General features: G+C 48.4%; 2 protein-coding genes across 9 annotated transcripts in view; one reads left to right on the top strand and one right to left on the bottom strand.

Annotated features, from left to right (window-relative positions):
- The window catches only part of DLGAP3 (DLG associated protein 3), a 243,927-nt gene extending 230,916 nt beyond the window's left edge, over positions 1-13,011 (top strand). For 3 of the 7 annotated variants that reach the window (XM_077337514.1, XM_077337517.1, XM_077337515.1), the window contains one exon: positions 1,142-13,011. In XM_077337514.1, coding sequence (XP_077193629.1) covers positions 1,142-1,363 — 222 coding nt within the window. In that variant the 3' untranslated portion in view covers positions 1,364-13,011. The remainder of the gene's footprint in view (positions 1-1,141) is intronic. The other 4 variants (XM_077337516.1, XM_077337518.1, XR_013231011.1 and 1 more) reach the window with 3 other exon arrangements.
- On the bottom strand, positions 12,995-25,386 carry LOC143837547 (platelet-activating factor receptor-like). Of its 2 annotated transcripts, XM_077337519.1 has the most exons (3): positions 24,450-25,386; positions 22,833-22,945; positions 12,995-18,950 (listed from the first exon to the last, which is right to left on the bottom strand). In XM_077337519.1, exon 3 carries the CDS (start codon positions 18,938-18,940, stop codon positions 17,921-17,923), a length of 1,020 nt encoding a protein of 339 aa, XP_077193634.1. In that variant the 5' UTR covers positions 18,941-18,950; positions 22,833-22,945; positions 24,450-25,386; the 3' UTR covers positions 12,995-17,920. The 2 variants fall into 2 exon arrangements, with proteins under 2 accessions (XP_077193634.1, XP_077193635.1); XM_077337520.1 differs by lacking the exons at positions 22,833-22,945; positions 24,450-25,386 and adding an exon at positions 22,590-22,821.
- Between the last annotated feature and the right edge of the window lie 1,176 nt (positions 25,387-26,562).

Below are 26,562 nucleotides of genomic sequence, written 5' to 3' on the forward strand. Positions count from 1 at the left end.
CTTAGCCAAAGCATCAATGCATATAACAAGTCAAAAACTATAATTGGTTCAAGAAAACGTTATAGATGAACAGGTCAAGAGTACATTACATGGCAAAATCATGAAAACAGGCACACCGGATCTTGACACCATGCAGACTTGAACTTATGAAATTGACACACTCGAACTACTATGCTTCTTCACATCTTTGCTCAGATTTATTTTTCATGTTATTATTATTATTATTATTTAATTTTTAGACCGCCCTTCTCCCAATAGGTCTCAGGGCGGTTTACAACATAAATAGTTAAAACACAATAAAATCCCCATAAAAACCCCAATTAAAAGTTACATATAACATATAGCGGCGGTGGTCACAATTCTGATCTTAGTTCAGCCTGGTGGAGAGAATAATGTTCAGAAGAGGGTGGCACTTTTCTGCTCAGTCCTGCACATTCATTTCAGCCAGTGTCTACACTTGTATAAATTTATTTTCGCACAGAGATATAGACTTACACTCACGATCTTCTGGGGCTTGGATTACTCCACACCTTGGGATAGAACCTGTAATCAACAGGGTAAGGATATGGGGATGATGGAATAGGCAGGAAAGGCAATTCCATCCCCTTCCTCCTCCCCACTGCAGCCCCACCCCGCAGTTCCATGTAGCTTTTAGTCCCCATGGGTCTTGCAGTCCATGGAATCCTTTCCCAAGGTCAGATAGGACATGAGGAAGAAGCAAGGAAGATCAGGGATAGTAAGTATTTCCCACCAACAGAACATGGGATCCATCCTCTCCGTTTCAGGAATGGGCAGTGGGCATTCACACTTGCAAATCTGCATGGAGACATGGATGTGCATGCGCACGGCCCCCTTTGCATGCGCAGGGAGCATTTCCAGACCACAGCCTTACACTGTTTGAAGGTGGGGCTACAGATTGCTCTTGACACCCTCCTCAGACTGTAGCTTCCAGGTCACATTCAGATTGCCGTATAGCTAACAGAATACCACTCTGTCTACGCCAGGTACCTCAAGACTACCCTTGCCCTGCATGTACAGGATTACTGCCACCAGCAGATCCCCCAAGACCTCTTGCCATGCCCGGCAAAGGGGTGGGGGGTGGGGGGCTCACTCTACTAACCATCTTCTCTGCATCTCTCAGCAGGAGGAAAAGAAGGTGCCTCCACCGATACCAAAGAAGCCACCACGTTCCCGGCTGCACCCGGTGAAGGACCGTTCCCTGGACTCTGTGGACCGGCAACGGCAGGAGGCCCGCAAGAGGCTCCTGGCAGCCAAGCGGGCTGCCTCTTTCCGCCAGAGCTCTGCCACCGAGAGTGCGGACAGCATTGAGATCTACATCCCGGAGGCCCAGACCAGACTGTGAGGGCGGGGGGAGGCAGGCAGGCAGCTTTTCTAACCAACCTGTCCATGCAGAATGCACAGCGCACTGTGATCTGCGGGGTGTGCCCCACCATCTCTCTGGGAGGGCAACACTCGGCCCCATCGCGGTCTCTAAACATTTTTTCTAAAGAAACCTCCTGTAATCCTTGGACCTGAGACCCGAGAGACAGGAATCAGGGTTCTGGCCCCTTCATTTATCACTCTAATTAGGACTTGGTGGTGACCAGACTTTACTCTCTTCTGGTCTACCCTTTCACTCTGTCGTTCCCCTTATTACAGCCTTGGCTCCTTGATGGGCTTTCTTCCCCATCCCCCTTTTATCCACCCTCTTGACATGAGCTCTTCTCACTGTCCTGCAGGTTCGGGGCCCCCATCGACAACCCCGTCACTCCGCATCCCATGGGTTCTAGGCCCGTCAGTATTTATATATAAATATAAATATAAATATATATATGTACTTCTATAAATATAACCGAAAGGGCAGGGACTGCCCAAGACCACAGCTGTGTTTCTGATGGCGAGAGCCTTCTCGTCTCCTCAGGAGACCCCCAACCCCTCCCACGTCAGCAGTCTGATTCCTCATGCCACACGCACAAAGCATTCAAAGGTCACTTGCATACACACCCAAACTCCTCTTGGATCAAGCGCAGAGATCAAGGGCAACCACCACGTCCGACAGCCCTGGAATGCCGGGGAAAGGGCCTACAGGTGAACAAGCGTGAATGGCTCTTACATCGTGAAGTCAATGCTGACTCTTGGGGGAGGTGGGTTTTGGCTTGCTGGATTGGTTTTCGCGAGGAGCGGCACACACAACTTCCTGAGTCTTGGAGAAGAAATGGCCCTGTTGAGACAGCCTAAAGCAGCATTGGCCTTTTGAGTCGAGATGACAACGGTACACCTCAGACGACCAATGGGCTCGTTGAATAGCACCAGCAAGGACAGATTTCCCAAGACTGAAGAAGTCATAATTCTACTCCACTCAAGCCCTGATTGGGAAACCAAATAGGGATTCAGAAGAGAGGTGCAAGGCTGAGAGAGGATCTTCTTTAAGACAGAGTGTGCCCCCCACAAACACACACGTTTAAAAAATGGCTAAAAGAAACATGTATGTTCAGCATAGGTCAATGGCTTTCTACCTCCAGGGAATGTGCCACATTGTTGTCTATGATGGAACTGTTCACACCATGAGGGATTCTGAGGAAAGCTCTAAGGTATATGTACGGTGCCCACGGGACTCCCCATTGTCCAGGGTGAACTGACACCATATCCTAGAACCTCTCTGAGATTCCCTTGTTATTCCACACTGCAGAGGGAAATGGTTCACAGTGGACAAGCTGGTGCTGATGGAAGGATGAAGAGAAGTGGCCCTTTCCAGAGTGTGTGAAGAGGAAAGGCATATTTGCGAAGGAAAAGGACGAGAGGAACCGACTGCAAGAACAAAGCGCAGAGGAGGGTTACAGAACCTCATTCCATGGAGCTTCTCGAGAAGAGAAGTAGAATGCCTCCATCTGGTATATTTTTCATATCGTGGGGTTGACTCTCGTAAGAGATGCGTGGTTGATGCTTCCTGGTAATTCCATTCCACACTACTCTGGTAATGTTAGAATGCAGATGGGGAAAATTGCAGACGCTAACTCAGGAGAGATGGCATAGGCATGGAGCTCTCAGGATTGCATATCTTGGTGAGGTTGTCCCATTGTATCCAGCTCCACAGGGTATCTTATACTGAGATACCATGGGTTGCTCAAGGCTACTCAGTGAATATTATGGTTGAGCAGATATTTAACTCAGGTCTCTCTGACCTCAGTTCAACACCCTGTCCATTACACCATATAGGTTCTTAATGAGCCCACCAATCCAATAATTATTTTTCCCCCAACAATAAGAATTAGCTGACGTTAAGGGTTGTACTAGACACTTTCTGATTCTGGGTGGTGCTTGAATGCTACACAATGTGTTGTTTTGTATTATGTCAAGACTACTGAATAAGCCCACTGCATGCTGGAAGGCAGCGGGCGCAAACGGGGCATGGGAGTGTAGGGGGAGGCAGGTGTGGCAAGGAGAAGTGTGGAGCGGGCTCCTGTGGCCCCCTGTAACCTCGTATCTGGGAGGCAGCATGGGGAGCATGCGGCAGGCTCGGGGCTGGGGTGCCCTAGGTGGGCACTCCTCGGGCGGTCCGGCAGTGGCATGGAGAGGTTTGTTGGCGGCGGTGGGTTGTAGGCGGGGGCAGGGCAGTGGCAGAGGCTCGGGACCAGCTCAGGGCCACTGATGGCAGTGGCTCTCTGGGGCCAGTGGTGGGGCGGGCTACTCCCTGGGTTCGCTGCCATGGATGTGGAGGTGCCGGCGCGGCCTGCTCGTAATCACCAGCATGTCCTTATGGTCACCTCCTCGGGGTGGCTCCTATTGGTTGCAGGCACCATTGGCTCATCCTAGCAGCTACAGGCGCTGCTTTTCGGGGCCACTGCCAGTACTACCTCCTCAGGGCTACCGCCCCCACCGCAGCCGCCTGATCTCTGCCGCTGCTGGCCAGATGGAGCAGTGAGGTGCCGGAGACGCACCACCTCCGGCAGCTAGGCTTGTCTGCAGCCAGGCTGCCGGAGAGGCGAGCAGGCAGTTAGGCAGGGCAGGGTGCGTAGGGGCTAGCCCAATCAGCCGCACCCCGATTGGCCTGGATTCAAGTCTGGACACTGTCCAGAGGCCAGACACACTCCACCACCACCACCCCGGGAAGTTTCCCAAATATTAAGAGGAACCATGGATAAGGATTGGGACTCTTACACCACTTTCTGAAACCATCCCAAAGGAATTTGGAGAAGGAAGTGGCAGGTTGATAAATTAACTTAGGTAGCCATTTTTTTAGTCTGGCACACAATGGCAAAATACACTGAGAGAAGAAAAAAACCTCATGATCATTTCACAATGTAGAAGAAATGTTGCGTTTTATACCCCACTTTTCACTTCTTTTAGGAGGCTCAAAGCGGCTGACAATCACCTTCCCTTACTCTCCCAATAATAGACACCCTGTGAGGTAGGTGGGGCTTAGAGAGCTCTGACAGGTCTGCTCTGTGAGAACAGTATTATCAGGACTGTGACGAGCCAAAGGTCACCCAGCTGGTTGCATGTGGAGGAGCAGGGAATCAAGCCAAGTTAGAAACCACCACTCTTAAACACTACACCAAGCTGGAGGGTCACATTCAAATATACTTTTCTTCCCCTCCTGCCTAAGAACCATAGGAATGTTCTTACATTCTCCTGAAAAGGCAGGGAAATAGAGGGGCTCTGAGGAACCCTCAATATAATTCAATGTAGGTCCCGATCATTTTCTGTTGGGTTTCTGATATTAAATTAGGCATGGAACAGAAGATTCCCATCTTCTCTTGACCCAAGACGCTTGGAAGCATGTCTTGTGTTAGAAGACGTATCCTTTCACCAGAGGAAAGCATGGAGCTAGCAGAATGGATTCATGGGATCCACCCTCTTGTCTGCAAAAAATAGGAGCATCAACTTTTAACTGGGCCCCTCTAGTTGTCCCTGTAATATCACTCTGACCTCCCTCAATATTAATGACCAACATGACATGCCCAGTTCTACCAATAAGTTTCTATTGAAAGTCTAGAACTTTCCCCCCCTCCTGACCAAAAGAATGGGGGGGGGGGAAACAATACCCAAGTAAGACATGGCTATATGCCTGCCAGGCATTTATGGAAGAGCAGAAAAATGAGAGGATCACATTGTCATTTGTCGTCCCCCCAAAAAAGGTCTGATTGAGAAAAAAGATAAGCTTAAAAATTCTTCCAAGAAAACTGGGGGAATTTCAGAAGTTGGCTGGGAGGGGGCAGCTGTTGGGTAAATTTTCCAGAAACTCCTTTAGCCTCTATCTGCCACATTCCTTGTCCCTCTCGTTGGTAGCCAATTCATAACAAATTAGAAAAAAATGCAGAATGGATGATGCCAACGTGGTTAGCGTGCATAACATTTGCAGGTCGCTGACTTTAGCTCCTCTTGGTACAGAATCTGTAGGGATGGGGATCACTTGCACAGCAAAATAGCCCCAGTTGCAGTGTTGAATTGAAAGCCAACATTTCATTTAAGCTTTAAAGGAAGCTTGAACACCTGAAGGAGCTCAGAATATCCTAGGATTTAGGGGGAAATGCATGACAGTCATTTTCTTCCTTATCAGTAGATTCTAAGAACTCTTTAATTTCCCCCTTCCCAGTACTGGCAGAGCCCTTCTCTTACACCTCAGTTGCTGCCTCCAAAGCCATCAGTGGCCTCTGAAATTGCCTCCAGCATCTTGTGACCAGACCTGAGGCTCTGCCATGGCTTCTGTGACTGTTTGTCCTGGGGAGGAGAAAGTTAGAGCCCTTTGCCCCAGGCTTCATTCCCAGTTAGTGTTTCAGTGGGCAGAGCCAACCCATATCCCCTTCTGCCTATATGTAGCTTCAGGTAGGTCCTATGCCAAAAATTAGCTTGCCATCCGAGGGTGTAACTAGTCAGAACCGGGAATCTCTAGCAGTGCCCTAGGCAAGCAAGAGGGCTGAGTCATTGCACTGGATTGTCCTGTGCTGCATGGCTCCTATCAAGTATATTTGTGGGACGGGTCATCCAGTGGTGGAGCCAGTACAGCCTCCAGTAGAGACATGAGCTGTCACTTCTGGAATGCCTAGGAAGGGAGCTTGAAAGGTCATCGGGTAGCACGGTTTGAGTCGGGGCAATGTCAAGAGGCTGGCTCCTGCCCTGGCTTACTTGCCAGGTCCTTATCTGGACAGACAAGAGGGTGAAACATGATAGAGAAACATCATAGAACCAAGGCAGGTGATGTGCTGCAAAGATGCATGAAGAGAGTCCGAGTTTCCTTTGTCCTGGCATTTTACAGACCCTTCTGAACTGAAAGTTGTCAGAAGCATGGGGCTGCCGTCAAAAATGGCATCCCCGTGTCCCAGCCTCCCTTAATGGCAGTGTTCTAAGGGGGGTGAGTGGGGGAGAGAAGTTAGACCATCCATAGAGCAAATACTGCAGAAAGAGAGAATTTAGCTCTGCTATTTTGGGCGGCAGAGATAACAAAATAGGCCTAACTCTCGCTGAGATAGTAACCCATTGCTGAGACTGGACTGCTGCACAGTGTTTCTGTATCCCCCCAAATATTCCCTGCACGTAGAAGGCTAATGTTAGCCCCCTCGCAGTCCATGATAAAGAGCTCTGTGAAGTTCCAACAGATTGCACCAACCTAAATAAGCCCAAGAAAAACATTATACCTGCTTTTTACCTCTGATTTATTATTAGTATTAATCATAATCATCTTTTTAAGCCAGCTAATGTGCGGCTCAAAATATATTTAAAAATGAATTCCAAGACATCACTATCAATAGATTAAAGCCAGAATGTGAGTCAGTAATAGAAGGCAGGAGTGGAATTCCAAGCATCTCGATAAAGGAAAGTCTACAGCAACACACGGTGCGGACTTCTGGAACTGCACTCAGAGCAGCTTTTGGCCCTACGCAGCTTGGACAAAGAGAAGGGCTCCGTCTCTACAACCCAAATCGTACTTGGCTAGTGCTAGTCGGCTGAGTGGCAACCCCGTGCACATCAATGCAAAATTGAGCACAAAGGGTTGGGACCTGTGGGGCTTTTCCATTAGTGGAGGTACTCCCTGAAAAGACCCTTGGCTGGAGGGAGGGATCAGTACCTTACGGTCCTTACGGTCATTTTGAGCATTGCCATTGTCCAAGCAAGATCTCCCAGAATTGCAAATTAAAGCTACAGAGATCCGTTTCTCTGGAGAGGATGGCTGCTCTCCAGGGTGGATTCTGCAGCATTGTATCCCATGGAGGTCCCTCTCTTCCCCAGGCTATACCCCTAGATGTCTAGTAATGCCCAACCCAGAGCTGGCAACCCTAGTTTCAAAGAGATAGCGTAAAATGTTAACATAAGATACACAAGGATAAACTTGGGGAAAGAAATACTCCTTTTCTCTCTCCCACGTCCTCCTGGTGCCAATTCCAATTCCAACCTTGTGGCAGTTCCCTGAAAACCACCTCCATTCACCCACGCCAGGCATAAAACAAAAGCCCTCTTCACACGTTCTAGTGAATGCACATACATCATGCATGTGCCTGCGTCCATATGTTTATAAGGAAGAGCCCACATCTGTTCACTTTTACAAATGAAATTGGGGACCGGTCACCGTATAAATATTGGGTTTCAACTCGACTTGTGTGGAACATGTGCATTGCACAATGCACACACCAAGAAAAATAGCATGTCCAGCAGACATAGATGGTTATATACCTGAGTTCCCCGTAACTTGTGAACAAGGCACCCACAGCAAAGCGATACCATATTAGGAAAGGCAACACTGCCCTCTGCTGGCTCCAGAAAAAGGCTCTCTCGTCTTAAGAGACAGATGCTTCTCTGGTCTTTACGGTTCCCTTTTTCTTCCTGCTGGTTTCCACTGCTTACAGCTGGCCCTGGGAACAGATTCATGTTGACAGACCAGCATCAGCCAGGAAAAGCAATTCATTCTAGTTTCAGGCTCCTGCTAAGAGCCCACTGCAACTCGGCCGCAGAACCGCTGGCACAGCGCAAAGAATTCTGGTGAGCAGACGAGCCACAGGGTTCCCTGGCTTATGTTTTCAAAGCCGCTGGCCTCCAGGTGACAAGCTGCAGGGGCAGATAAAGATTGCCACGGAGGCTTTTTTTTTTAAGTCTCCAACTCAGTCACAGCTTCCTCCTCCTCCTCTTTCGTTTTTCGCATTTATGATCCCATTTAAAAGCAATCCCGTGCCAACTCCTGTTCCTTCTGCCTTGTAATACAATGCCGTTCCAGGCATCTTCAGCTCCACAGGAAAACATTGCTGTAAAATGGTTTATAATTTATCCGTGGCTCCTTTTTCAGGGAAATGCAGCCTGTTGTAAAAAGTCAAAAGGTCAGCATGTGGTGCTGTTTCTTTAGAAGGGATTTTAATTCTAGACGTTTTGTTTAATTTCTCTCTCTTTCTCTCTCATGAAGTTCCCTCTGAGTCTGATGACATGGTGTGGTGTCCTTTGGCCCATGCAGCAAAGGTAATGTCTGTCTTGCACCGAAAGGAGGACGAGGTGGAAATGAGGGGGTCGTGTGGACTTCGGACTGCAGGTGGTGGATTTCACCTTTGAATGTTCTTTTGCTCGCACATACAAGCAAACCCCGTTTCACACAGACAGAAAGCTAGCAGTACAGGAAGGAGGGGGAGGTAAAATCCCCTCCCACTTTGTAGAGCTGGTTTTCTACTTGCAAGGAGTTTTCTTTTTTAAATAATAAGGGAGCATTCCAAAAGTGAATCCCTAAGACCCTGTAACCTGAAGTGCTGCAGTCTGCTCTATCAGCCTCAGAACTCTGCCACATCCTCCTCCCAAATGTGCAAACCAAATGTCGGTAGTGACCCCAAGGACATCAATGAAATAAGGTGTCTTCATAACCCTCAGAGGGCCCATGGTTAAGAACCACAGAAACCACCAGCAGTAAAGTGTCAGAGAGTGTAAATTAATTCTTGTTTTGAAGCATTCACACAAACACCACAAGGAAGTACTTTACCACTGGCTTTGAAGTGGAGAAAGCCACTGTGAAGTTTTGTTAAAACGTTTCCCTCTCTTTGGACTGGGCCATGGTACAGGCAGGCCTTTGTCTTGAGTAGCTCCACGTTCTTCGCAGATGGTTTTGGGGGTGCCTGCTGTCCCTTGCGGAACGGCATGAAATATTCTCATGGGACTAAAACTAGAAGCTCGTTGTGTCTCTGCAGTTAGCCGCTAAGTCTTTTAAACATTTTTAAACCACTAATAAGGTAGCCACACATCCATAAAAACCCAAGATGAAGACCTAGGTAACTTGCATGACTGTACATAGCGTTAAGGGATGGGGGGAGGTCAAACGACAACCAAGTTATTCACATTTTCTATTCCTCATAATTCATTTCCTAAAAGGTCAAGTCTAGCATTGCCGCCAAATTTTGCCTAAAGTGAATTTAAAAAAACAAAAAATAAAAATTGAAGTTCTGATGAGAGAATTCTTGCAGAAAGGATTTCAATACGATTTAGTGAAATTTCTCAGGGGGCTTTTTCACACTTCTAAATTGCCACCGAATTTCACCCTGAAGCCAACTTCAAGGTGGGTTTGGGAGGCACTCCTCAGGCAAAACATCTGTCAACAGAAAAAAAAATTAGACATTTGCAAGATGTCACAGGGGCGGGTGGGGGGATCACACATAGCCCTCAGATGGCCCATCATTTAGTACCACAGTAAACATCAGGTGGCAGGGATCCTACATCTCTAGCCGAGACTTTATGTGCTGAAAGGCTGGAAGTATCTTTGAATATCTCCTCAAAACCACCTTTGAAGACAGCTTACGACCCTGGCTCTCTCTCTAAGAACTGGGATGGGGAGAGTGGTGAGCTTGATGAGGTGACAGACATGCCATTTAATGTACCGGGAAAGTTCCTGATAAGACCATGCCCTGGAGAACATCTGGAGGTAAACCACAAGCTGAGTCAAGCATCCCTCACACAGGAGGGACGTCTGGTCCGGGACTTGGGTTGTAGTGTCCGCCATCAAAGCCATGAAGCTGAGCCAAGTGGATCCCAGTCCGCTCCTGGGGATACAGCTAGTGAGAAAGAGAGACACCATCCCTTCTGGAAGCCAGGTGATTCATTCCTATGTCTGCGGGAACACCGCTGCCCCCTCTTCCCGGGCCCAGAAGATCTCGTACATCATGTATCCCTGACCTTCTCTTGCTTCCTGCTCCCAAAGTCCACTCCCTGCTCATCCACAATGGAGCACGTTCCATGATATTGTGGGAGAAGAACCTTCCCCGGCTTTCCGCCGAAGCGGAGGGAACCAGCATTCTACACAAGGGGAAGAGGGCTGGGGGATGACCCTGCATCCCTGGAAAGAGCTACACGCTACCTTTTAGAAGCTTCGAACCAGGGAGCTTCCTGCACTGTGAAAACCCTTCAAGGGGCACCCCTCTGTAATCTCACCCTCGGCTGCTGACTGGGGAGCGGCTCCGTCTCAAGCAGGAAAAGGGCCTGTGGGGAAAGATACACTCCAGACATCGCCACCGGACCACATGTCGGCAAGCAAGGACAGCGCCAGGTCTGCTGACTGGGGGCCATGATTGGACTAGGTAGAGACTTTGGGCCTTCTGCCTGTTGGATGCTGGGAAATCACGGGTAAGCAAGGCGCCCTCTGCCGCTCCCCAAAGCAAACGTCATTAGGACCCGCGGCAGAAAGGATGTTTAGTAGTTCCAACGGCGCCCGTCTGTCCCTCGTTTCCGACGTCATTCGTACCCTGAAGAATTCCGAGTGACCAACAAGCACAACAACTAAGGCTGGTTGGGATTTTTTAAAACAATTTCAGCAGAGCATAAAACCTCATTATGAAAACTAAACGCTAGACGCAGACTCGTAGGGCATCCGGCCTTAATTTCTACATGAAATTTGTACGCACCGCCATATCAAAGCTATATTGGGGGCGTTAATAGAGAAATCCTTGGTCATGTCTTTATTTCACCCCAAGAAGTGTTTTTATAGAGCAGGGGAGAACATGCAAGGATCTCTCTCAGGTGGGGGTTGTGACGCAGTGATAGAGCATCTGCTTGGCATGTATAGCGTCCCAGGTTCAAGCCCCGGCACTTCCAGTTGAAAGCTTGGTTAACCTCGCTGAACTAATAGATGCAGGAGAAACCAGAAACCAGAAACCAGTACTAAGGCAATCAGATGCCGTGATGAAAATGAATTCTTGCAGCCCCATTGAATGCCTCTTGAAATTTTTACAAAATTTGGTGTATTTGGTGACCCTTCTTTTTCAAAAATATTTTCATCTCATCCATTCCACTGACTCTTGAAATTTTACAAAATTTGGCGTATTTGGTGACCCTTCTTTTTCAAAAAATATTTTCATCTCATCCATTCCACTGCTGTTTCCAAAAGATGCCTTTCCAATTTTACCTTCAGTGGATCTTTTCACTTCATCAGGACAATAAGCTTTACAGCAGTCTGTCAGCTGAGGGATGAGAGCGCCCACACCTGCCCATTGACCTGCATAGTTCAGGACTGTCTGCTGGCAACAGCTGTGTGGGAGTTTCCCAAGAGCTTCTACCAGGGGTCCTTTACCTGGAAAAGTCAGGGACTGAATCCAAAACATCTGTATGCAAAGTGAGCGCTCTGCCCCACATGATTTCCTGGTTATGAGTCCCCACATGCCATCCTGTGAGGAGGACAGTTCAAAATGTTTGGGAAAGTATGCCAAAAGATAATAGTAACGAGGGGGTCTGTTCAAGATCCTGATACATCTGTCCCTCTACCTTCTATCAGAATTCTCCCCTGTGGGAGAACTTCTACCCTCCATGAAAGTATGTAGGCTTTTTTCTTGCACAGAAAGCATATGGCAGTGGTTCAGTCTGGTTGCTCAGTAAAAAAAACAGCGCCTGCCATTCAGGAGCCCAATGAAAAGGAATAGACAACAAGCATCGGAACCATAGATTTACATTTTATACCGTTACATTTTTATCGTTTTGATCGTTGATACCATTTTAAGAACTTTACAAAGATGAGGCTAGATTTAAGTACAAGGGATTGTGTGCTCTTTTCCTCACCTCCAGGTGCAACTCTTAGCAGTTCCTGCTATAGACCTACTTTACAGCTAGTAGGGTTGCCAGCTTCCAAGGATCTCCCAAAATTACAGGTGATCTCGAAGACTACAGAGATCAGCTCCCCTGGGGGAAAAATGGCTGCCATGGAGGGAGGTCTCAGTGGCATTAGACCACAAACCTTCCGCAAACCTCACCCTCCCCAGCCTTCATTCCCAAATCTTTGGGAATTTCCTAGCCTGAAGTTGGCACCCCTGTCAGCTAGCAGTGTCCGATGTTTTCCTTCTGCAGGCTTCCCTGCTTCTTGGCCTCCCTGTTTTACACAGAGACCTTCATGAGAGAGCTAGGGCAGGTGGGACACTCCCCATCTGCTCCCACATTCTTAGAAACCATTTTACCACTGACTGTTATAGTAGTTCTCATAAGATTTTAAAAAAAAATTAAGGAGAAAAAAAATCCCAAACAGCTTTAGATACTCTTGAGCACAGCCCTCCCGGAACGGTTTCTCCACAAATCCCTCTGGGATCAGTTGGGGCTGTCCCATCGTTTCAGTGGGGTTTGCGCTGGGAAACGTGACAGTGGGACGTGCCCCAAATCTTCTCGCCCTCTGGACCCAGCCCGTCCTAGCGGTGGAAGGAATGCTACCACAACCTCATGTCTTAGTAACTTCTTGGCAATTGGTGGATCTCAAAGGCTTCTCCCAGGACTTGGAGCCACTCCGCATGAGATCTGTCTGTAGCTGGAGACACGAAGGGGCTGAGACCCCCCTCTTTTCTTGGGGCCTGGCCTGTTTTCTCAATGCCGCACCAGGGAACTGAGTCTCTCTTGACCCCAGCCTCTGTCCACACCTTAGTTCTTAGCAATGTGCCTGGAAGCAGAATCCCTTCCACTTGAACGACAAACAAAATACTGTACAGTGACCGTGCCATGTGGTTCCATTTTTATTGTAACAAAATTTAGCCGTAATGGGAAAATGGTAATAATAACAATTAAAAAATGACTCTTTGATTACTCCAGGCCTGGTGCGTTGCTTGATGGGTGTGACAAGGGCGAGGTTGACTGTTGAAATCTTGCCTCTGGGTTCATGCTCTGCAGGGGAAGGGAAGCCAGCAAACTGAGCAGGAGGTCGCACTCTGAACATCACAGGCGACCAGTCGGAATGCAGAGACAGTGTGGGCCATGCTTCCTAGGTCTTGTGCACCCCTTGAAGTGGCACAAATTCTCAGGGGAAGAGCAGGGTGATGCCTTTTGAAGGCCAAGGTGTCTAACCCGGAAACTAAAAATATAAGCTTGGGTGAGTTTCCAGATGCCAGTCTGGAAAGAGTTAAGAAGGGGGCATCCATGGGTGGTCTGTGGCTCGAGTCCAACATCCAGTGGCCTTGATCTTGCATGAACAGATGCTCTCATTTCTTTTCTCTTTTTTTGCCCTCCAGATGTCACAAGGACCTTTGTCAGTCGAGATGGAGAAGTACAGAAGGGACAGCTTGTTGTTGTCCTGTAACCAAAGAGAGGGTCTCCCCCTGGTCCTTTGGGTGTGCCCTCAGAAAGAGGTCATGGGAAAGTGGTCCATGTGTAGGCTCTGGAGAGGTGGGAAGTTGGGACTGATCCTTGCTAATCCAAGCAACCAAGTAGCTTGAGGATGGGTGAGGTATGGCAGGAGGCCTAGGATGAAGACACACCATCACATATATATTCCCCAGCCTGACTCTCTTTCTGCACTGGCCTCTGAGCGGGTCTCTCTGCAGTAAAGTTAACACCATCGTGGAGAGCACAAGACTGAAACGAGGACACTCAATATAGAGATGCTAGTCCCCAGGAGGGACCTGGGGATCCCCTGGTTTTACCGATCATCTCCTGGCGACAGAGATCAGTTCCCGAGAAGAAACTGGCTGCTTTGGAGGGTGGGTTCCATAGCTTTATCCTGCATTGAGTTCCCTTCCCAACCCAAATCCAACCCACTCCTGGCTCCACCTCCAAACTCTCCAGGTGTTTCCCAACCCAGAGTTGGCAACCCCTGCATCAGCCACTTTTTTTTTTTGCAAAGCAAAGTCTCCCCCTCCTCACATTTTAAAAGATTTGCATCAACAGAACATAAAGAGTAGGCTTGAGGGCTCAAATAATCTCGTCCAGCTTCCTGCTTCACAGCATAACCTGGAAAGGCTATATGTAGGGCATTGAGATCAAGTCTTACATGTTTTGTTACCCCCTCCAACACTAGTAGTCAGAGCCGCTGCCCCTGAACATGGAAGGTCCATTCAGCCATTGTGGCTAATAGCTTCTGATGGGCTCTTTTCTAAGGTTGCCAGCCTCCAGCTGGGGCCTGGAGTTCTCTAGAAATTACAATTGATCCCCAGATAGTTCTCCCAGGGAAAACATGGCCAGTTTGGAGGGTGGATTCTATGGCATCACATCCCTGAGAAACCCCTTGCCCTTCCCAGGCTCCACCCACAACACTTTCCCAAGCTGGAGCCACAACTCTGCTTCTCCTTCAAGAATTTGCCTACTTCTCCTTTTAGGGAAAAGAGCTATTTTTTTAATACCCCGCTTTTCACTACCCAAAGGAGTGCCAAAGTGCCTTACAAACATCTTTCCCTTCCTCTCCCCACCATAGACACCCTGTGAGGTAGGTGGGGCTGAGAGAGCTCTGAGAGAAAGTGCTCTGTTAGAACAGCTCTAAGAGAACTCTGACTGGCTCACGGTCACCCAGATCACTGCATGTGGTGGAGGAGTCAGGAATTAAACTTGGTTCTCCAAATTAGGGGGTACTGCTCTTTAACCATTGCTTTCCCGCTGATTCCACTGATTGCTGCATCTCTGTGATGGTTACAGTGAACCGCACGAGTTTAATACTGGCAGAGTGAAGATCTCCTTGCTTTTGTCTTTCCTGAATTTACTGCCCATCAACTAGACTGGATGCCCTTGAGCTCTACTATTATGAGGGATGAAGAAATGTGTGTGTGGGGGGGTGCTCTTTCTCCACCTTGCGTGTAACGCTATAATCATATTTCTCCCTCCCTTTTAATATTCATTTAGCTCAAACTTCTTTACCACTCATCACAGGAAAGGTGCTTCAATCCTTTGATCATTATAGCTGCTCTGTTACGGCACCTTCAGCATCCTTTTGAGGAAGAACCAGACTGTACACTTCATTTCAGATGCAAATTTATACAAGAGCTGTCCAATACTGGCCTTTCATTTTTAGTCCTTTCCCTAATGATCCCTAACATAGATCTGACCTGTTGTGCAGAAGCTATATCCAGAGTCAACTGAGCTTTCAGGCACAACCCTCCGGTCTCTTTCCTGGTCCCTCAGACCCCCCCTCCCCCCATATCATTAGGATTTGTCACCCTAAGATACATCACTCGACATTTATACAAATAGAATTTGCCACGTTGTATTCCACTCATCCAGTTCAGAGAGATTATTTTGGCACTCTTCACAGTCTGCTTGGGTTGAATAACATGGTCCGAGTGCATTGCTATTCATGTCCAATGCCAGATCATTTATGCGCAGGCTCAACAGCACCCATATGGATTCCCATGCAGTCCGACAGCTAACTTCCCTGTCTTGTGAGAATTCTTCATTAACTTCTTTTCTCTGCTACCTGTTGCTTGTTTCTAATCCACAAACCACCACCTATCACTGCTAAATTGAAAGCCCTGGATCTGGGCTTGCGTCAGCATACCTTGAGGGAGGGCAGCTGTGGGATCCACTGCCATCAAATCCCATCTACCCACGTTACCTAATGCTTACGCTTCCCCTACCTCAGGCTTTCTCAACCAGGGTTTCGTGAAACCCTGGGGTTCCGTAATGGCCCTGGAAGGGTTTCCTGAATGGGTGGGAGTTAATTAATTTTTAATATATTTTTGAAATTTGGTAAACATTTATCAGGTGGCATGACCATATATGGTCATGTCAATCCAATCCCTTCCAAAATGGCCAGTGATGGGCCTGGAGGGGGTGAGCAGGGGAGGGGCTCTGGGTGGGCATGTAACACAGCTGTGCTTCCTAGCCATATTCTGCACGATTCTACCACATCTGGGGTTTCTTGGAGCCTGAAGAATGTTTCAGAGGTTTCTCAGTGGTCAGAAGGCATCTTATATTGGGCAGTCTGGTTTTAGTGACAACTGACAGTACTTGCTAGGAGATTGAGGATTTCACACTGGAATTTCTCATGACCTCTGGAGGCTATGCAATCTGAACACAGAGATTTCTTAATTTGTCCACAAAGCCTTGGGTTACAATTCCTCAGTTCTATTTGACTTCCACACCTTCCCCAAAAACAAAACCTCTGGGATGAGTGACTGCCCTACATTTTCCCAAGGAAAACCAGCACAACGAATTCATTCCATCTCTGCACAATTTCTCTCTCTCACTCGCTCTCTGGGTGGCTGCTTAGCATATATGTCAAGAAATTCTTATTATCTTTAACATTCTTAGCAATCTCCTCATGTTCTCTTTGTCTCTTATCATCAATTTACATTTGTTTTACCAGGGCCGGTGTTCCTTCTAATTCCCCTGACTTGGTCAAGATATCTACTTTTTAAATGAAACCTTCTTGACTATTTTGGCTTCCTTGACTTGTTAGTTAACCCTATTGGTGTCCTCTTAGATCAGGGCAGAGTCTGCATTTACTTTGTTTATTCCGTTGTCAATCCTGTTGATTTCATATCGATTTGAACTCGAGTCTTCCTTTCCCCCCCCCCCGCATTGAAACAGGAAAGTGTTCTGCACGTGGTTAGGGTAGTTCAGAAGAGGGAGGGAGGCAAATGGAGACTCTTTCTTTGTTTTCTTGAAGGGGGCAGAGGATCAAAGAAGTCAGAGGAGGAAGGAAAAAATCCTTTCTTTTCTTGAAGGGGGGGGGGATCGAAGAAGGCAGAAAAAAAAATCCAAGATGGACAGAAATTGAGAGAAATTAGGGGCTTCTCCTTTAAAGCAAGTTTGTCACATGACCACCTGTGGCCAACCACGGAGGAGAGCCCAGATTCAGAACAGCCTTTAAATATTGAGGGTTAAAAGCACTCTAAGATATCGCACAATAAAGGTAGAGTCACCCCAGATCAATCCTTCTTGTTGCAGAAGGAAAATTTAAATCGCCCAAAATCCAAACGGAAATCGCATTCTGTGTAGAGGGCAGGGACTAAATCAACCTGGGATTGGAATAAAAGCTCCGTGCAGTTTACACCCAGGTGGCACCTTTCCTAATCAGTGGTACACGTTCTCTCAGAAGCTGCATCCACTGGTTCTCAGACACTGGGCTACTGTTGCACTTTAGCAATCGTTTGCCATTAGAATTTCATTCAGGTGCAAAGGAGTGCTATAACGCAGTAATAGTAGAACATCCAATGGTGAATGGATGCAATGGGGAATAAATCTCAAAGGGTGCTTTGTGACATTTGTTACATGTGCAATGGCTTGGGCAATGGCTGATCACTTGATTTAACTCACAGATCATTAAAGCCCTTTTTCAACTAGAAGAAGAAAAGATGGTTTTTTACACACTGCAGTTCACTACCCAATGGACTTCCAAAGCGACTTACAAACACCTTTCCCCTCCTCTCCTTGCACCCTGTGAGATTGGTGGAGCTGAGAGAGCTCTGGAAGAACTGATTTGTGAGAACAGTTCTACAAGAACTGTGACTGGCCCAAGGTCACCCAGCAGGCTGCATGTGAAGGAGTGAGGGATCAAACCCAATTCTTCAGATTAGAGTCTGCTGCTTTTAACCACTATACCACGCTGGTTCTTGAATGCACTACTTCCAGACGATAGGCAGGTCTGACTTGAAATTCATCATGACTGCTTTTCTCCTATGGCCTGTCCCATAAAGTCTGCCTGTCAATAGGCAGATTCAAGTCAGAACAGTTAGAATGAATGGTCACAACAGCTCCATCGGAAGAAGCCCCACTTCTGTAGCTTTCGCTATGAGGAAGTTAAAGAGGATGATCTGAGATGGAGTGGAAATCTGTTTTCCGGTAGCGGTGGTGGCAGGGGCGGTGGCAGCGGAGGAGAAGGGAGCGGGAGGCAGCGTACAAACTTCAGTACCATCCTCCACAAGTCGGTCCGGAAGCGCTTGATGGAGAAGCAATAGATCAGTGGGTCAATGCAGCTGTTGAGGCTCAGCAGAGCCACACTGAGCATGTGCAAGTTATCCAGGAATGATGGAGGCCTGCAGAAAGAAATGGACATCCAGGCAGCTACCCAGGGAACGAGGGAGAGGTGATAAGGGGCCACACAGACCACAAACACCAACAGCATGCCCAAGACCATGGCACGAGCCCGCCGCCGATGTCCTCCTTGGCAGGTGCTGGCTGCAGCCGAGAGGGACCTCATGATGGACATGTAGGCCCCTAACACCACCAGGAAGGAAGCTGCAAAGAGAGCCACCATAGCATAAGCATAACTTCTCCGGCCTGAGTGCTGCTCAAAGCATTTTGTGTTCTGGGGTCCTGCCTGGTGGGTCTGCTGGGTGGTCAAGGAGGGGACAGCGCAAGCTAAGCACAACAGCCAGGCCACAGCACATCCCACCAGCGCCCCCTGAGGCTTGTTCAGTGCCAACTCCAGCTTAGCAACTGTACAATAGCGGTTCAAACTAATGAGGGTCATGAAGGCCATGGCGCTATAAGTGGCCAAGTAGTAGGTAGAGCCCGCCAGGCGGCAAACAACCTCTGGAAGTTCCCAGTTGCCCCCTGCCAGGTAGTAGGGGATCCAGAGGGGTAAAGTGAGGTTGAAGAAGATGTCAGCCAACGTAAGGTTGATGAGGTAGATGCGGATGGCCTTCTTCACACGTCCGCTCTGCAGAAAGACAAGCAAGGCCGCCAGGTTGCCTGGCAACCCCACACACAACACCAAGCAATAGACGGTGGGTACCAGGACGAACTGGACGGGGTCATTGGGCTGGCAATGCCCAGCTATTAGCCATGAAGTCGTGGAGTTGTTCATCCCAATATAGCTGGAAGACAGTGAAAACAGGGTCAGCCAAAAGCAAAGCAAGGTACAGGGAGAAATGAGAGAGATGGCTGGAGAAGATGACTCACCAGTTTCTAGGTACTGATTAACGGGTGGACAAAATTCTAGGTGCCTTGGTGGGTGAGTGGGTGGACAGATGGATGGGCAACACAATTTGCATGGATGATGACTAGAAGTGTGTATTTGGATATTTCTGAACTAGAATAGCCCCTTTTTAGTTTTAGATCAGAAATAATCTGAAAATAGCAGGGCAATTCAGGCACTGTTTCAGTTTTGTAATATCTGAATGCACACTCCTAGGACAGATGATGCAGCATGAATGGAGAAGGGAGTGGAAAGACAGCTCCTATCTACATTGTGTTTATCCCACCCTTCCTTGAAGGAGCTCAGGACAGCGTATATCTACATTACCTTCACAACATTCCTGGGAGGTAGGTTAGGCTGAGAGACGGAGCAACTGGCTCAGAGTAAACCATTGAGTGCCACAGTTGAGGAAGGATTTATGCTTAGGGCTCCCTCATGCTAGTCCAAGACCACTGCACTACACTTTGTCAATAAATGGTAGTTGGGTTAAATAACACTGCAAGGCATCATGAATGGATGGTTAGATGGACATTGATGGGTGGGCCTTTGATGGATGATTGAATGGGTGGATGGACCTTTATTACAAGTCGATGAATAGATCCTTGTGGATTTTTGGATGGATAGATGGACACATGGATTTTTATGAATGGGCAAATTAATGGATGGATGGAGAGATGAACAAACTTTTGTGAATGAATGGGCGCATCCATCTACAGTGGCAACAAACCTCTGTATCCAGTGCTTGAAGGCAGTGGCAGGGGAAGGCCTCTATGCCCTGTTTGTTTGGCCCTCCAAGATAAGGTGTTGCCTGTTGTGTGATGCTGGACTAGATGGACCATTAGTCTGATCCAGGCAGACTCTTTGTTTTCTTACGTTCTTTCTAGATGGATGGATGGATGGATGGACCTTTATGAATCAACAGATGGATGGACCTTTGTGAATACATCACACACAGAGGGAATTGAGGGACAGAAATACAGAAGGTAATCTGGATAGCCATAAAGACCCTTAAAGAGCCTCTTGTGGCGCAGAGTGGTAAGGCAGCAGATCTGCTGTCTGAAGCTCCGACCATGAGGCTGGGAGTTCAATCCCAGCAGCCGGCTCAAGGTTGACTCAGCTTGTTGGGGGGTAAACGGAAATGACTGGGGAAGGCACTGGCAAGGCCACCCCGTATTGAGTCTGCCATGAAAACGCTAGAGGGCGTCACCCCAAGGGTCAGACATGACTGTGCTTGCACAGGGGATACCTTTACCTTTAAAGACCCTTTGGAGATGGACAAATAATATGCTACAAGGATTAATGTGAATTCACAGACACTGATAGACAGAAAAGGCAGGACAACAGGAGGGCATGAGTGGGTGGACAGCGGGATGGATGGACACACACAGGCAAAAGAGGCCATGTGTTGACAGAAAGGCAGGCGGGCAGAAGCAGTTGCAACAGCTGTAGCTGCCTGAACCTTCTCCTCCCCCAGGAATCCCCAGCTGGGACAAGAACAATTTAAGCCAAAGAAATCTCCGTTCACATTCCAGGAAGCTGGCGTCTCTCCTTCCAGCCCCACTCTGCTCCATGGCTTGGGGGTGGGTTCTTTGGGGATGTATGGAGCCACACAGCTGCAATGAGATGCACCCGAGGACTGCCTCCCACTGCTGGAGACAAGTCTCCTGGCTCCAACCCGCAGCTGCTAGGGCTTAGCACCAGCAAGGCCCCTGTGCCAGAATGTCTCCCTGGCTCCAGCCACAGATCACCTGTTGTAATCCCAGGATCCCTGCCAAGCCAGAAGCACAGCTGAGGCCGGGGACAGCAGACGGTTCTTGCACGGTAAGCCCACCCCACTCCTTCCCCTTCATCTGCTTCTTGTCTTCCCTCATATACATAAAAAAGAAAGAAGCCCAATCCAAAATATCTTTCCAATTTGGAAATTTCACGTGGTTTTTTTCTTCACATGATAAAATTAGAGGATGTTGGGACAGAGAATTTGACCTGTCCATGCACAAATTAAAGCCCAACAGGCAAAACATGTTTTCCAAAAATAAGAAGTAAGCAGAATTTTCTATTCTATAATATGTGTCTAGTATGGAGCACACTGCAATCACAAATTATGGTTTTAGCCTTCAATTTTCAAAGGGAAAACGGCTTTAATTCACAGATATGACACTAACCCTTTTTCAGAATTACCTCAGAGAAGTTTCAAAACAGTTTCAAACTGTACCAACGATTAAAGCATAGGAGACAGCACGGCTAAGAGCTAACAGATACCACTGAGATCTCATTCTGCATCAATTGTACAGATTTGTTTTTTTGGAAGTGGCATGTTCTAATCAAACTTAGGGAGATCACTTCAAGAAGAGTCCCATTGCTCTCCAAAAGTTATAGGCAGGCTTAGCAGTCAAAACAACGGGTGGGAGTCCAGGAGGGTGGGGACATGGGCACCATCTGCAATGACATCAGGCCCCCAGGAATTGCCAGAAACTCTAAGGTTTTACCACAGATTTCCCAGCCATTCCTAGAAAGGAGTGGTGTCACTTCCAGGTTTCCTCCATAAATTATGTTAAACTGACAGGAGACCTGTAATCCTGTTTACATCTGACTGCCCATCCATCAGAAACCCATTTGCAATTCTGTCGCACATTCACCTCACTGGGGCAAACTTACACATTGTGTAGACTATGTCATTTAAACACATCTTTACACCGCCCATGGCGCCACGGGCGCCACGGACTAAATAAAGCTGTAAGCCCTTGGAAGGCGGGCTGTGTCCGGGTTGAGGAAGGGTGCCGATTGGCCCCTTCCCCCGGACAGACTATTGGAGGGACCAGTTGCTCCTTGGCCAGCGGCTTGACACCTCGGGAGGCGCGAAGCGCCTCCCGAGGCGTCAGGCCGCCAGCTACGGAGTCCCCGGCAGCCGCACGCAGGGCAGCTGCTGGGGGCTCCCATCCCTGATTACAACGGAGCCGTCCCTGATTACATAATGGCCGCCGACGGACCTCAGACAGAGCCGCCTCGCAGCCGAGGATGCCCCGCCGCCGCCGCCGCCGCCCGCCGCCGCCGCCGAAACTCCAGGACTCCTGCCACTCGCCAGCCGCTCGCCAGCCGCTCCAGGTAGTCCCCCCCCCATACCCACTCTCACTGCTAGCGCCCATTGCATTTCAAAGTGCAATGGGCTTTTTTACTAGTCTCCCTATAAAATACCATACATTCTTGCAGCTCTGTTAATCCAGAAAATTAGTACTAAGGGCAAATAAACATTCAATTTAGATAGACTTTTAAGCAAAACTGTGTGGCACTAATATTTAAAGAACAAGAGCTTCTTTTTAAAAGAGTAAAACCAAGGATGGTGCTCCGAATTCTATTGCCTTTGCCGACCCATCATCTCTGCCCATTCAATGCTTCCCTGGGATGGGAGGCTGGTTTTCTTTATGCATTTTCAGAGAAAACGTCGTTCATCTAAAATGAACAAAGGTGTACAATTTGTACTTCATCTTATAGGTTTCTAATGGTAAAAAGTCCTAGACACTAAAACATATACCAAACCTACCTCACAGGGTTGTTGGGAGGATAAACTAGAGGAGAACAATGCAAGCTGTTTTGGGTCCCCGTTGGAGAGAAAGGTAGGATAGAAAGTAAATAAACAAATAAGTAAATTGGAGGTTTGGCTATAGGATTCTATAATTTGATATAAGTAAACAAGGAAATCAAAGATGTTACCCTTGGTTCTTTACAAGCCTGAAACCCCTCCAAGAAAAGAGAGCCCGGAGTCACTTTCTTTCCCGTCTCTTACCTAGCCAATACAGTCTGACTCCCTCAGAGGACGCCTGGATATGTCTCCGTCTGTCCGCTCAGCAGCGTTCCACAATTGTGCTTCCGGAAAGCAGAGCCGCTCTCTCCACAGGCCTGCAAACAAACTCCATTCATTTATGTGGTTCTTTATCACAACTGAGTCATTTTCTGCACCAGCTGGGGAATATGCTACAGGGATAAAACAGGCCGGCAGGAAACAGTTGTCCTATTATTCACAGAAGGAGAAAAGCCCAACTTGGGCCACAGAGGATGACGTGGAAGGAAGAAAAGGGGGCTTCTTTGGGGTCGGGGGGGGGGGGAAGAGGGCATGGAAGCCACCACTTCAAAGTTTAAAGTGTGGGCCATGTGAGGATTGTCCTTATAAAGCATTAATTGATGAAGTTCCCCAAGGCTATTTATTCCCTGGGAGGAGGGGGGGTGATGTACAGCTTGCACCTGCCCTGCCCTGCCCTCAAATGGCAAACAGAAGGCCACACTCCGATAAAGGTGAATCCCAGCTAAGGAGGAGGAGGAGGAGGAAGAAGAAGAAGAAGAGGAGCTGGGTTTTTTATACCCACTTTTCACATCCCAAAGCATCTTACATCCCAAAGCACCTCCCTTGCTGCTGCCTTGGGGGCTGCCCCTTTCCCTTCCTCTCCCCGCAACAGACACCCTGTGAGGGAGGTGGAGCAGAGAGAGAACTGCTCTCTGAGAACAGCTCTAGGAGAACTGGGACTGGCCCAAGGTCACCCAGGAGGCTGCATGTGAAGGAGTGGGGAATCAAAGCCAGTTCTCCAGATTAGAAGCTGCTGCTCTTTAGCCATGACACCACGCTGGCTACATCATGCCACCTTGGCGGCTCAGATTTGACACTAGCCGTTCTACCAAGGACATGCATGCATGCCACAAGGAAGAAGCAAGATGGTTGCGCTTCATTTGATACACTTGAAGGAGTCCATGCTGTGGCCTCAGATATAGCTAGGGAAGGATGAAAAGAGCAGGGATGGACCAGCCCTTTCACTTACTGGGAAACTTCCTGGCGAGCCACGAGTAAATGAAGGGAAGCAGTCCCCAGGGCAATTATGACAGCAGCCAGCTCACTTCAGCTTAGAGACGCCAGGCTTTAGACAAGGTCTGGGGATCCCCTGGAATTACAGCTCATCTCCAGACTACAGAGATCACTTCCTCTGGACAAAACGGATGTTTTGGAGGGTGGCATTATGCTCCATTAAGGTCCCTGTCTTCCCCAGGCTCCATCCCCAAATCTCCACCCAACAACCCTATGGGTCCAGAGCTACTGCAGCTTCCCAACCTGGCAGAAGGAAGGAAGGAAGGAAGGAAGGAAGGAAGGAAGGAAGGAAGGAAGGAAGGAAGGAAGGAAGGAAGGAAGGAAGGAAGGAAGGAAGGGAGGGAGGGAGGGAGGGAGGGAGGGAGGGAGGATGGAGTGGATTGAATATCTTTCTGATTAAGGAGGACAAGAATTAGGGAGCATAATGAAAAGGAGGGTAGGAAAAGGTGCCAAGACAGAATATGACTGACAGATGACAAATAAAAGAAGTAGACACATACAAGACAAAAGCAACAGCCAGAAAAGAACGGGAGAGAAAGAGAGATCTACCTGCCAACTCAAAATTAACTTCAAGCAGGACTAATGGTTGCTGCTTCTGGATTCCTGTAATTTGACACACACAAAAATAAAACCCAATTGGGGATCAGTAGTAAGCCATTCTCAGCACCTACTAAAAAAAACAGATTTCATTATGGAAAAATAGGGATGCCAGCCTCCAGGTGGGACCTGGGGATCTCCTGGAATTACAGCTCCAGACTACAGAGATCAGTTTTCCTGGAGAAAATAGATTCTTTGGAGGTTGAACGTGGTATCATTGTGCCCCAATGAGAGGTCCTTGCCTTCCCCAGGTTTCATGCCCAAATCTCCAGGAATTTTCCAGCCTGCAGCTGACAACCCTACCCCACCCCACCCCCGCATGTGGTCAGGGTGGTGGTGGGGGATTATGCAATTCTAGGGGAAACTATAGTTGATTTCAAACTGTCTTCAACCTTGTTTTCAAACATGTGGTACATTGATTTAATTAATGTAAGACATGTGTTCCAAAGAAATTGCTAAAGGCAGGGAGTACAATGCAAGTACCTATAATTCCAAAAGCCCTTTCAATACAATGCCAGCCCAAACCACTTAAAAATGAGTATTTGTAAGAAAGAGCAGTACACCTGTAGGGTGGGGGGGGGAACATAAAATCTGTCAGGGGGGGGTTAAAAGGTAAAGGTATCCCGCAAGCACTGAGTCATGTCTGACTCTTGGGGTGACGCCTTCTAGCATTTTCTTGGCAGACTCAATACAGCAGTGATCCCCAACCTCCGGTCCGGGGACCGGTAAGGTAAAGGTAAAGGTAAAGGTATCCCCTGTGCAAGCACCGAGTCATGTCTGACCCTTGGGGTGACGCCCTCTAGCGTTTTCATTGCAGACTCAATACGGGGTGGTTTGCCAGTGCCTTCCCCAGTCATTACCGTTTACCCCCCAGCAAGCTGGGTACTCATTTTACCGACCTCAGAAGGATGGAAGGCTGAGTCAACCTTGAGCCGGCTGCTGGGATTGAACTCCCAGCCTTATGGGCAAAGCTGTCAGACGGCTGCCTTTCCACTCTGCGCCACAAGAGGCTCATCCGGGGACCGGTACTGGTCCGTAGATCAGTCAGTACCAGTCCGTGGCTCCTCCGCGTCCTCCTCCCTTGCTGCTGCCTTGGGGGCTGCCCTGCCACTCTGCTGCCAGCTCACCTTTGGTGCTCTCCAGCAGCCACCATGACTGTGGCATCCCCACGGCGTGGCACTGCGCAGCTACTGCTGGCAGTGCCCCCCAGCGGGTGGTGGGAAGTCAGGGGCACCGCCGGGAAAGCAAGAGGAGCAGGGGCTCAGGCGGAGGCAACGTCCCTCGGCAAAAGACTACCCTCCCCCCAGGCCTCAGTAAAATTATCAAGCGTTGACCGGTCCCCAGTGATAAAAAGGTTGGGGACCACTGCAATACAGGGTGGATTGCCAGTGCCTTCCCCGGTCATTACCGTTTTATCCCCCAGCAAGCTGGGTACTCATTTTACTGACCTCAGAAGGATAGAAGGCTGAGTCAACCTTGAGCCGGCTGCTGGGATCAGACAGCATGTTGGCTGCTTACCCCTCTGCACCACAAGAAGCTCTTGTCAGGGGGGGGTACAGGAAGATAAAAACACTTTTTTCCCTTGCCTGGTGAACCTCCTTGGGATGCATGGTCCTGGTGTGGAGATGCTTTAGGCTCCCTGAACAAAGACAGTGTGTCACTCCGTCACAGTCACAATATAAGCACCATTACTGTATCAACAAATGCACCGATTCACATCTCTCAGATGCTTCCTCTCCACATTCAGAAATGTTCTCAACTCAGCTTACAGATCACTGAAATACAAATCCAGCCACGACAGCTACTGTCCCAAAAGCATTTTTAAAGGAGCATTTCACAGAGTTTAAAAACCAGGACTAGAACTCAGTTTGAAAACACATTTCAGCATAAAGCCAGCTTTTAGCTGATGTTGGAAAGCCAGCAGTGAAGGGCGTAAATGCGATTCCAATGGGAGGGCATGCCAAAGATTAAGGAGTCTGGTAGATGTAGGTTGTAAGGGAGGGGAGAGAAAAGCTATGCCTTTGAAAACCCTTCTGCACAACTTTAAAAAGTGATAGAACTCCTC

This window comes from Paroedura picta, chromosome 5 (genome assembly GCF_049243985.1).
Source record: "Paroedura picta isolate Pp20150507F chromosome 5, Ppicta_v3.0, whole genome shotgun sequence".
NCBI classification, from domain to species: domain Eukaryota; kingdom Metazoa; phylum Chordata; class Lepidosauria; order Squamata; family Gekkonidae; genus Paroedura; species Paroedura picta.

Bases quoted from the DNA above. Each gene is read 5' to 3' on its own strand.
- LOC143837547 (XM_077337519.1), bottom strand. From the start codon at position 18,940: ATGAACAACTCCACGACTTCATGGCTAATAGCTGGGCATTGCCAGCCC.